Source organism: Xenopus laevis, chromosome 5S (genome assembly GCF_017654675.1).
Source record: "Xenopus laevis strain J_2021 chromosome 5S, Xenopus_laevis_v10.1, whole genome shotgun sequence".
Taxonomy (NCBI): domain Eukaryota; kingdom Metazoa; phylum Chordata; class Amphibia; order Anura; family Pipidae; genus Xenopus; species Xenopus laevis.
The window spans coordinates 116,995,582-117,007,869 of NC_054380.1; the positions used below are offsets into that span (position 1 = coordinate 116,995,582).

The following is a 12,288-nucleotide window of genomic DNA, read 5'->3' on the forward strand; positions in this document are numbered from 1 at the left end:
GTCTCCCAGCCAATCAGTCTCAACCCAACCATTCCCTATACACCTCCCAGCCAATCAGCCTCAACCCACCATTCCCTATACACCTTCCAGCCAATCAGCCTCAACCAAACCATTCCCCATACGTCTCCCAGCCAATCAGCCTCAACCGAACCATTCCCCATATGTCTTCCAGCCAATCAGCCTCAACCCAACCATTCCCCATACACCTTCCAGCTAATCAACCTCAACTCAACCATTCCTCATACACCTCCCAGCCAATCAGCCTCAACCCAACCATTCCCCATACACTTCCCAGGCAATCAGCCCCAACCCAACTAATTCCCCATATGCCTCCCAGCCAATCAGCCTCAACCCAACCATTTCCTATATGCTTCCCAGCCAATCAGCCTCAACCCAACCCAACTAATTCCCATACGACTCCCAGCCAATCAGCCTCAACCCAACCATTCCCCAAATGCCTCCCAGCCAATCAGCCTTAACCCAACAATTCCACATAGACCTTGCAGCCAATCAGCTCCAACCCAACCATTCCCCATATGCCTCCCAGCCAATCAGCCTCAACCCAACCATTCCCCCACACACCTCCCAATTTCAACCTAACAACACATTATTTACCATAATTTTTCCATACCTCTGCCGATTCCTATATGATCCAAATATGCAACAGGCTCAGTATTTACTCAGCACAACACACACCCATCACAGGTTTGGCTTCCACAATACAGTTTATTTGGCTAGCTACACGTTTGTCCTTCAACTGAAAACTATGAGGTAGGCAGTGGTATTCTTTGAAACTGGCCTTCATTTTCATGGTTTCTGAATAATGATATCTGAATTCAGGTTGTTATTCTGCAGGACTCCAGTCTGTTACTTAAACTACTGGCTGGTTTCTATGGCTTGTTTTCCATAGCAACCAGGAAGTAGTTAAACTTGAATTGAAGAGGCCATCGACTATAAGGCAAGCAATAAAAAAACCTAATCCAGAAGTTATTTTGGGTTACTAGAGTTAGTGAACATGGCAACCAGAATTTTAACCTGCAAGCTGACAGACTCCTCCACCTGTCCAAGGACTCAATAGACACAAAATGGAAATAGCTGGATAATACTGAAAAAGTGCATTGCTCTCACTCCCCCTCCATTACCCCAAACTTGTGGGTTACTCGTACACGCAAACCTAGACATCAACAAGGGGCAGAGGTCTCAATGTGGCCCTGTCCTTACAATGTGCTCTATGGGGGGGGTCAACTTTGCCCCTGGCCCTTTGTGTTGGATTTTGAAGGATCAGAGTGCAGCTGTCCCGGGGGGGTGAGCACTAATAGGAACTCTTGTCCATTTGGGCCTGGGGAAATGTAAATGACCCCAATTATCTGTGATCCTATGCCCTACTGAATGCAATCCAACAATGCCTGTATATATAAATAAAATTCCCCATATAGCTGTGTTAATAAAAATATATTTGTGATCGAAAAATTGGTTACCAGGCTGTTTAGGCTGCACAACCCTTATAGCTATATTACTTAAAGCAGTATAGACAAATTACAAGATACATTAATTAATCCCAAACCAAATTGTGGCCCACAAAACCGACTTCCTGTCTTAAAAGAACAGTAACACCAAAAAAATTAAAGTGTTGAAAAGTAATGAAAATATCATGTAGTGTTGCCCTGCACTGGTAAAACTGATGTGTTTGCTTCAGAAACTCTTTTTATTTATATAAACAAGCTGCTGTGTAGCAATGGCGGAAATTGAGAAAAGTCTATATGGCACAGGTTAAATAGTGGATAACAGATAACACCATTGTGTTCTACAGAGCTTATCTGCTGTGTAACCTGAGCCTTTTCTCCTTTGAATGGCTGCCCCCATGGCTACACAGGAGCTTATTATATACACATAATAGTAGTAGTTTCTGAAGCAAACACAGCAGTTTTACCAGTGCATTATATATATATATATATATATATATATATATATATATATATATATACACAGTATATATATATATATATATATATATATGTATATACAGTATATATATATACATATATATATACAGTATATATATACATATATATATATATATATATATATATATATCTTTAGATTTTAACAACAGGAGTTTACTCAATGTAAGACTCATATCACTCATATTAGCCCAAAGTGTGACTCATTGGGTGTATAGTCTCATCGCCAAGCTCATTAAGTGACTTCAGCACAAGGTGGCTAGAAAGCCGCAGACCACTGAGTAGCTAGATGTTTGGCAACTAAGCACTCAAGGACCATCAAGAAGTCAAGTGGCAACAAATGGGCTTAACATCCAGCCAAGCCACAATTTTTATTATACAAACAAATATATCTATATATATAGCTTTACATTTCGACAACAGGAGTTTACTCAATGTAAGACCCATGGATTTGCTCATATCACACAGGGAAATTTAGCCAAAATGTGACTCATTGGGTGTATAGTCTCATCGCCAAGCTCATTAGGTGACTTCAGCACAAGGTGGCAAGAAAGCCGCAGGCCACTGAGTAGCTACATGTGTAGCAACCAAGCACTCAAGGACCATCAGGAAGTCAAGTGGCAACAAATGGGCTTAACATCCAGCCAAGCACAAAACACCTGCTCTACCCTCATTGAAGCAAGGAGGCTCTAGAGCAAGTGACTTGTAAGGCTAAATTTCCCATACTATGACTAATGAAATAAGGTATCTCTGTTGAATACAAACTGCTCCCTCCAAGACAGAATTGCCTAACATCCATCTTCTTTCTCCAAGAGAAACCTTCCAGTGTTTAACACGTGTAACATTCAGGGTTACAAACAGGGTTCTTCTCTCCCGATTTCCCCCAATCATTGCAGCAATCACACAATAGCAGCAGTCACTGATCACAGATGGGAAGACATCTTCCTAAGTTACTGGCAATGGCTAAAGCTTTCAGTGGATCCTCCCTGGCAGGACTATGTGTATTTACTGATGCAGGCCTTGGCGGGCCGCTCAGTTTTATAATGGAAAGAAAATTCAGTCACTTTTTTTTTGATCCAAAAGAATCAAGTCTGAAAAATTTCTTAAACAAAAATTAAAAAAAACAAAACACAATTAATACGGGGACATCCAATCTGAGGAGACGACATCTTGTTGATTGAAGGGTTCGGAGTTTCTGTTCAGTATTATATATAAATCTTATGTGTTGAGAAATCCCAGGACAGCACTTTATTCTATTCCCCCTGCTGGAATGGAAGTTCCAACAGCAGTGGCATAAGGACCCTCACATGTGTAATCCTATCTGTCTACTCCATGGAGGATGAGTCATCTTCTTCATCTTCATCTTCATCAAACCAACAGGGGGTCTGCCCTCGTGACTCTGTGTAGTGTGACGTTCCTGAGCTTGAATGGTGACTACTGGTGGTTAGGGACACCTCGGAGTCAAAGTATAAGCCCGAGGTTAAGCTGCAGGAGGGGAATAATGGGAGCAAAATCTTAAAATGAAACGATGAGCAAGAACAAATTTATTTGACATGACATGTTTCTACACATTAAAATATTTTCTTTGAAGCAGACGTTTGCTATCTGCTCTGCTGTGTTCAGCCATCATTTTTCATTCAAACAAAGTCCTATCCTGTCTATTGTCTTGCATAATTTACATATTGACATAATAACATCATTCATTATATATTTATAACATGACCCCAACAGTCTTGCCAGAAAAACAACAGGTCTCTTTAAAAGAAATGTCACATGTCTGTGAGAGAACGCCAGAAGCACGAGTCTGACAGCCGCCTGGAAGATACGTTACCTTGCTTGGGCGTTTGTGGTAGTGCAAGCTGTATTCCCCGAAGAAGGAATAGTCTGGGAATTAAAACTCTGATCTGCCCATGAGCTTCCCGTAGCCATTTCTAAAGAAAAAAAATTAACCCATTAGCTTAGATACAGGAATCATTTACAGAAACGAAGATTTCTGATGCTTTTGTCTCTCTCTCTGGCACCTAAAAACTCAACCTTGCCTCATACCCAAGTCATTCTGTATGGTTAATGCCCACTCAGAACTCCTCCCCTTCCTACCCCATCTAGCTTCATGTACCTTACACATTGGTGCAGTCACTTCCACTCAAACTTCCTACTCCAGCCATATGATTAACATATCTCTCAAGAGGTGCTTCTGGAGCTTTTTCCTCCCTCACACCATGTGCTCATATCGGTCTCCCATGCCCTTCCTTCCAAACCATCCACTGCCCATCTCTACCCTCCTCTCACTCCACTGTTCCTCACTGCCCTGTCCCACCCATTTATTGTTGCTTACTGCTCCCTTCCTGCACTGTTCCTTACTGGCTTCCTTCTCTCGTTCTTGTTCCTCTTTGCCCTCCACCTCTGTTCCTTAACCCCACTTCTCTGTTCCCACCTCCTATTCTTTATTGGCCTGCTTTCTGTATCCTGACCCTCATTGTCCACTTTTCGTCATCCACTGCTCCTCAACGTCTTCTTATCATCCACTACCCCTCACCACCTTCCACCATCCATCGCCACTCTCCATCCAGTGCCCCTCCCCACCCTCTGCTCTCCATCCACCATCCATACCCATCCTCTGCTCTCCATCCACCACCCCTCCCCATCCTCTGCTCTCTATCCACCGTCCTTTCCCACCCTCTGCGCTCCATCCACCGCCCCTCCCCATCCTCTGCTCTCCATCCACCGTCCTTTCCCACCCTCTGCGCTCCATCCACCGCCCCTCCCCATCCTCTGCTCTACATCCACCGTCCTTCCCCACCCTCTGTGCTCCATCCACCGCCCCTCCCCACCCACAACTTTCCATCCACTGCCCCTAAACGGACTCTCTCTTAATTCACTACTCTCATCCCCTATCTGGTCTCACTTATTGTCTCATTGGTTTCTTAACTACTCTGCCTTCAGTAAAACATGTAAAGGAACTGCTTTATATGTTTTATTTTCACATTTTCAATGACTGCCAAGCCCTCTTTCAGAGAATTAGGGATTGAGTGAAAGACTTTGTTCACAAAACTTACACTTCTTTTGCTCATTCTTCCATTAGAAACAAATGTGCCCCCAACTATATAATGGTAACCAATGTTATTTGTAAATGAAAAAGCAAGCAGGGCCCACCTCTACAGAATGACAAAGGCCACAATATGAGGGAAAGTAAAAAGGATGAGCCGCATGCATTTCTTCCAGCGCGGCACTAGTTACTAAGGCTTTCAATTTGATAGTAGAATAAGCAGGAAACTTGAATGGGATTTCCCTCCTATTTAGAGAAACGGTTCTTGGCAATCAACAGGAAAATCCTTTCAGTAACAAGAAGCGTCACCCAGGAGGGAATGAATAGCTGGGCCTGTGTTTAATATGCAAAATGAGTCTGCCACCGGCATTATCCTGCTTTGCAGACAATATCGCGGCCCACAGATTTGCCGCCTTCCATCCACTTTACATTCTACACCAGTGTACCCAAAGCTTGCCCTTGTGCACACTTGTCCAGCCAGCAGCCCACAGAATGACAAAGTACCGTACTCTCACAGTAACAGATGTACAGCTCCGCACAGCCATATTGCCAGTGATTAATCACATTGCCTGGAGCTCTGAAGGTTATAAAGGCCTTTTATAATCTCAGTTTTTATATACTAGATGTAGCCACACAAGGTTTATTCTAGAGTAGTATTGCTAACCAACAAGGCATCCAGTGCTAGCTATAGGATTGGGCTAAGAAATGCATTAACACTGGGATCTCAATATCTGAATGACTCAGCATTTACTGCTTGTCTGGTTAGATTTGGGGGTTTGTTTTCTAATTTTTACAGCAATTGGGGGCATTTAGACACGAAGTACAACAGCCTTTAGAAAAGTTTATCTTCTTCATATAAGAACAGGTTTTGTGATCCTCTGCAGTAGCTTATACTATGAACAGAGGCTCTAGTTTAATAGAGCCTGCAGTTTATCAAAGGGATGCTTAGCAAAGGAGGTTTTCTTACTCTAGATACGAGAAGGCTATGGTTTAGGGTAAGGCCACACGAGGAGATTCGGGGAGATTTTGTCGCCTGGCGACTAATTGCCTCGTCTTTTGCGTGACTATCTCCCCGAACTGCCTCAGCGTTTTTCCCCATAGTCTAGAATGAAAAGTCGCCTGCGCTAATGCACACGCGGCGATGCGTTTTCTATAGTCCCCGAATCTCCTCGTGTGACCTTACCCTTAATGTGCAGCAATCAAACATCCCCCAAAACACAGTGTGACTGGAGGAGCTTCAAACTCATGTTATTGGAAAGTAACCTGTATATGGTAATTGGAGTTTTGACCTCCAACTGCTGCAAAACTGCAGTTGAATTGTTTGCCTTATGGCACATTTTGGGGTTCTCTCTAAAGAACAACCATGGCAATTAAAACACCCCTTGATTGATGACAGCTGCTTACTGATATTCTAATTATTACCTTTTACAGGTGGGGTTCCCTTCGCAATGTTCCCATCGTGTTGATTAATTATCCCCATAATAAAGGGCAGTAGGTTTCCCTTTCATGAATGCATGCAGGTATAGGCATTTTGACTGGCACACATCTCCCTACAAACCCTCTCTCTCTCAGTCACTTTACTAAATAATCTGTTAATGTTAGAAAATCCTGCAGTGATGAAACCGTTGTCTACCAAAAATTAAAAGTGTTTTAAAGGAATGACTATATTATGTAGTTTTGCCCTGCTCTGTTAAAACTGGTGTGTTTGCATCAGAAACACAGCAATAGTTTGTAGCAAACAAGCCGCTGTATAGCCTACTGGAGCACAATCCATACACTGAAGATTAATTGTTAATTAAACGTTATCTGCATTTGGTCAGATGATTACCTGTGACGTATCCTTCAAGGGCTCTGGGTACAAAGGACTTGGCGAGCCTTAGGTTCTCTGATGTGCACTTTCCAGACTCTAGCCCAAATGACATTCCCATTCTTTTCAAGACTTCAATGTCATCATGGATTTCAAAAGCATTGTCAAAATTAAAAAGGTATTCAAACCTGCAGGTGACAAAGATGAAGACTCATAGATACACAATGGCACATGTCTTAAGCAAGTAGAAGACAGGTTTGGGCAGTCTCAATAAAGGAAAAGCCCATTGCAGGCCCTGATGTCCCACTGTGTCACTCACTTGTCACTGGATATGCTGCAGTCAATAACAGTCCTTTTACTGGTGTTTACGATGATAAAGGGTAATTTAATGGTGGAATTTCCAGCAGGGAGGCAACGGCTTTGCTGCTCGTTTTGTTTATTCCTCTGAACAAGGTGCTTAAAAGCAATTTGCTGGAGGAAGCAAAAATAAGAAATATTGGTAACAAGTGCTAGTACTTGCCTGGAGTCAAGTTAAAGTGGACCTGTCACCCAGACACAAAAATCTGTATAATAAAAGTCCTTTTCAAATTAAACATGAAATCCAATTTTTTTTTATATTAAAGCATTCATGGCTGTTGTAAGCTCATTTAAAAATCTCAGATGTCAATCAAATATTGTCTGCCCCTCCTCTATGCCATGGGCATAGAGGCGGGGCAGACAATTACTTTCACTTTCCATTCAGCACTTCCTAGATGTCACTGCTCTCCACACATTCCCCCATTCTCTTAACCATTTAATTGTGTAACCAGGGCATGGGGATGGACATCAGGTCCCCCATTCTGGTGCACAAACAAGATTCTGGGATGATACAAGGCTTGTCTGAATAACAGTGTCCACAAAATGGCTCCTGCCTGCTTGCTATCATTTTGAATTCCCAGACTGAAGGAAACAAGATTCAAATAATTTATACAGTGTAATCAAAGTTCATTTTGCTTGACTAATGTGATAAAATAGGATTTTGAATAATTTTCTTGGGCGATGGGTCCCCTTTAAAAGGAAAAAAATTGATGAATGTTGCTAACTGCTAAAATTGTTTGAAAATCAGTTAGGGGATTGAGATGTCATCAGAAAGCAGCCAGAAAGAACCTGAGCAGGGTACATCTGAGCAATGCATGTTGATGAAGAAGCTGCTCGGAAGCAGCACAACTATACATAATGTATACAAATGCTGGGATGCAGAAAAGTCCTGAACCAAGTCCTGGATTGGGTGCATCTGTAAATTCATTGAATGCCCCATAGGACAAGTTAAAATAAAGTCAACCCAGATTATCAAATCTTTACATGCAAGGCAAAGCATTACAGGGAAAACTATACCCCCCAAACAATGTAGGTCTCTATAAAAAGATATCACATAAAACCCTGCTTCATGTAAATAAACCATTTTCATAATAATATACTTTTTTAGTAGTATGTGCCGTTGGTTATTCATCAATAGAAAATTGCCATTTTAAAAAATAAGGGCCACCCCCTGGGATCATATGATTCACTGTGCACACAAACATACCAGCAAACTATACATGAAAGGTCACGTAAGCCAACAGACAAGAGTTGTATATTTTGCTTCCACACTTCTTCCTGTTACAGTTAGAGTTGTAGTATTTCTGGTCAGGTGATCTCTGAGGCAGCACACAGACCATCACGAAATGGGGGTTTAAGGCAAGAGATTTAAAAGGGCAACATTTATTTAAATATATAGACCAGTTTGGTAAAATTCTTTAATATGCCACTTAATATGATATGATAATCTGTTACTTAAGTGTTCATTTTGGGGGTATAGTTTTCCTTTAATTACATGCCATATGGTTGATCCATTGCACAAAAGAACTGTTCCTTACTGCAACCAAATCAAACAAAAGCAAGTGTTGAGGCCAATTCCATAAAGCTCAAAAATAATGTATCTGTAATTGAAAGCCCTGAGCGAGGAGCCGAGATTCAGTGATTGCTCCGTGTGTAATGAGATTATTTCCTAGCCCTTGTAATTTTATCTTCTTCCCCCATGTCTGAAACCTGCAATTCAGTCATTCCAAATCATTTAACTGAACAGGCGTAATGAACGGGACACTGCAAGATCAATGAGTCAGGTCTGGAATGACAAAGGGATGCTACTGCAGATATCATTAAGCAGCAATCCCCAACCAGTGGCTTGCAAGTAACATGTTGCTCACCAACCCTTTGGATGTTGCTCCCAGTTGCCTCAAATCAGGTGCTTATTTTTGAATTCCCTGCTTGAAGGTATACTTTAGTTGCATAAAAACGGAGTACTGCGAATCAGAGGCTCCTGTAGGCTGCCAGTCCACATAGGGCTATTAATAGCCAATCACAGCTCATATATGGCACCCCAGAAACTTTTTGCATGCTTGTGTGGGGACCCTTGAACTAAAGGAAGCAGTCAGGTGCCAGCTATAAAAAAAGATATTGCATAAAACAGCTCATATGTAAAACCCTGCTTCACTTTTTTAGTAGTATGTGCCATTAGGTACTCCTAAATAGATTGCCAATAGATTTAAAAAAGAATGGCCGCTCCCTGGGATCATACGATTCACTGTTTATACAGGAGCAGTGACCAGCTCCATGTTGTAGCTCCCACCCTTCCCAGCTATAGTCAGGTGATCCCACTGGTGTCTAATAAAAGGGCAGCCAAGTTTGGGAGTTTACTTTGAAAGCAGCTAGTAAATTGCAGGTAAAACTTAGTCCCTTTGTAAAATGTATAATGAAGCAATAGAATTCTTAAAGGATAAGTAAACCTTTAAAATAAGTGAATGTAAAATTGATGAGGGGGCTATTCTAAGCACTTTTGCAATGTACATTCATTGTTTATTTATTTTTTATTCCAAGATATTAAGGGATACATGTACTGTTAATATGAATGAATTTTGTTACAACAGCACCACCTGCTGGTCAGTTTCCCACCAGTCTGACCACCAAGTAGTCAAGGAAGTTGTCAGGAGAAAGAAAGAGGCTGATGTTCTTCTGCTTAGGAATAAAATTAGAAACCTTTCTCACATCTTTCCTAAGCAGAAGAACATCAGCCTCTTTCTTTCTCCTGACAACTTCCTTGACTACTTGCTGGTCAGACTGGTGGGAAACTGACCAGCAGGTGGCGCTGTTGTAACAAAATTCATTCATATTAACAGCACATGTATCCCTTAATATCTTGGAATTAAAACAAAATAAATAATGAGTGTAAATGACAAAAGTGCTTAGAATAACCCCCTCATCAGTTTTACAATCACTGATTTTAAAGGTTTACTTATCCTTTAATGAATCAATTAAAATTAAGCGTAGGACTGGCCAGATATGGGATGACTTTGACGTAGTTGGCCAGCTTAAATATATTGCAATATATGGACAAACAATCCCTGTTTTGTTTAAAGGGTAAGGCATTTTTCAGTAACAGTATGCACAAAATGTCTCTTGTCTTAAACATATTGATAATGGGTTGAGTGCAGAGGACTCTTGTATTTGTCTATATGTATTTTGTGGTCACAGCCTCATTGCACCCCCGCCTAATGGTTTTAAAAAATAGTGGTGAGCACAACTTTCCCTTGTTTGTCATACGATTCACTGTGCACACACACATGCCAAACAAACCATACTTGTTTGATCACATGAGCCAATTAACAGACAGAGTTCTGTCTTTTGCTTCCACACTTCTTCCTGTTACAGTTAGAGTTGTAGTATTTCTGGTCAGGTGATCTCTGAGGCAGCACACAGACCATCAGTAAATGGTGGTTCAAGGCAAGAGATGTAAAAGGGCAATATTTACTTAAGTATATATACCAGTTTGGTAAGATTCTTTCATATGCCACTTAATTTGATATAAACTGTTGCTTAAATATTCATTTTGGCGGTAAAGTTTTCCTTTAAGTCTTGCTGCCTGCTGGAGAGCTCCATTACCCATTGCAGCCAGAACAGGGCACCAAATATATGAGCAATGTCAATTGACTACCAGCATGAAAGAGTATTGCTCCAGTCTACTGTAAGTCATTAGTGACTATTCAATTCTCCTGCTGGTCTGGCATTTACAGAAGGGCATTACAGGAGGTCCAAGGCTCCTGCGCCATAGCACTAACAACATGCACTCACTTTCTGAGTCCAGCCCTTACAGAACACATTTGCCTCATGTTTCACTGCCCCTAAACAAATATTTTTAGGGAGTTTGTAAAATTGTTATAAGTAGGTGGCTGCAGAATGGCAGATATTTCAACAGATTTTCCCTTACCCATGTGCCTCTGGGAACTGCTGCTGCTTCCAAGGGACCAGGCATTGCTTTATATCTGATTCATGCAACAAAGCACCCCATTGTCCAGAAGCTCACTCTTTTTACCATTACAAATTCCAACATTCATTGTCTGAAGTGGTGGCCCTGTGACCGGCTGTTCACATGATAACTATGGGCGAGCAAAGTGTACACAGGAGGCCCAGTGTTGAAACGTTTGAGATCATTAGAGGATCTTTGTATTAAAGCATGGAAATCAGAAACAGAACGTAGGAATATTTACAGGCACCAAGCACAGGAGAGGATTGCTAAAATAAATAATATACACATTATGTGTTATAGATTGACTAACGGTAGCGTTACTTGCTAGGAGGTTAAAGGGACAATGCGACGCAGGCATATACCGTCAACCTGCTCTTCATTTATAATGAAATATTAATGTGTTATTACTTTTTCCTAAAAATGTTTAGCTAATGAGTGATACACATAAACTTGCTGCAGCCTTCCTGTGCCCAATCTGTTGGAAGGATGTAGCCCCTCATCCAATGGGAAATGGTGGGTGGAACTATTGCAGGGATTAACCCGATTGTCCTGTCCTTCATTTCAAGTGAAATGCCCTAGATTTTCATAGTCATTTTATATATTTCGTATTTTTCAATGACCAGTGTTCCATTTGTAATTACCAATTGGACAGTTTAAGGCAAACTAACTCCTGCAGCTGCAAGTGCTGCCCTTGTGCATAACCAGCTCACACTGTACCATAGGAAATGTAGTGTGCATGTTATTAAGATAAAAGAATATCAAAGTTCATGCAGCAATGTATCTGTTGGGATGGAAGAAACTAGAGCTTACTGTAGGTTCTACCTACCCCTGCTGTCCTTGTGTTAGTGAAGTCCTTGTGTTAGTTCATTTGCAGCCAGAGAAAAGCATGATGCTTCTCAGAACTTCACACAGATGTCTCATTCCCTTATAAATGACATTAGGCAGCACTGTATGAACCCAGCCCAGCAACACCAGCAGCAGCAGCAGGATAAAGCAGAAATAGACTGACTAGGTGATGGGCATGAGTGTCCTTACGCTGCAGTGTCAGAAGCAACAGAAAATGACTCGGCATGGGCTAAATTATGTTCTCATTGCATCTCTTTACACCACGATAGGGGCTGTTGCTCTTTGTCATGCAATACTGTGGTCATTG

General features: G+C 41.5%; 1 protein-coding gene across 4 annotated transcripts in view; it reads right to left on the bottom strand.

Annotated features, from left to right (window-relative positions):
- Nucleotides 1-2,287: 2,287 nt before the first annotated feature.
- Nucleotides 2,288-12,288, bottom strand: part of tfdp2.S (transcription factor Dp-2 S homeolog) — a 53,620-nt gene continuing 43,619 nt past the window's right edge. For all 4 annotated transcript variants that reach the window (NM_001127783.1, XM_018264201.2, XM_041563876.1 and 1 more), the window contains 4 exon segments: nucleotides 2,288-3,446; nucleotides 3,793-3,892; nucleotides 6,836-7,002; nucleotides 7,134-7,285. In NM_001127783.1, coding sequence (NP_001121255.1) covers nucleotides 3,287-3,446; nucleotides 3,793-3,892; nucleotides 6,836-7,002; nucleotides 7,134-7,285 — 579 coding nt within the window. In that variant the 3' untranslated portion in view covers nucleotides 2,288-3,286.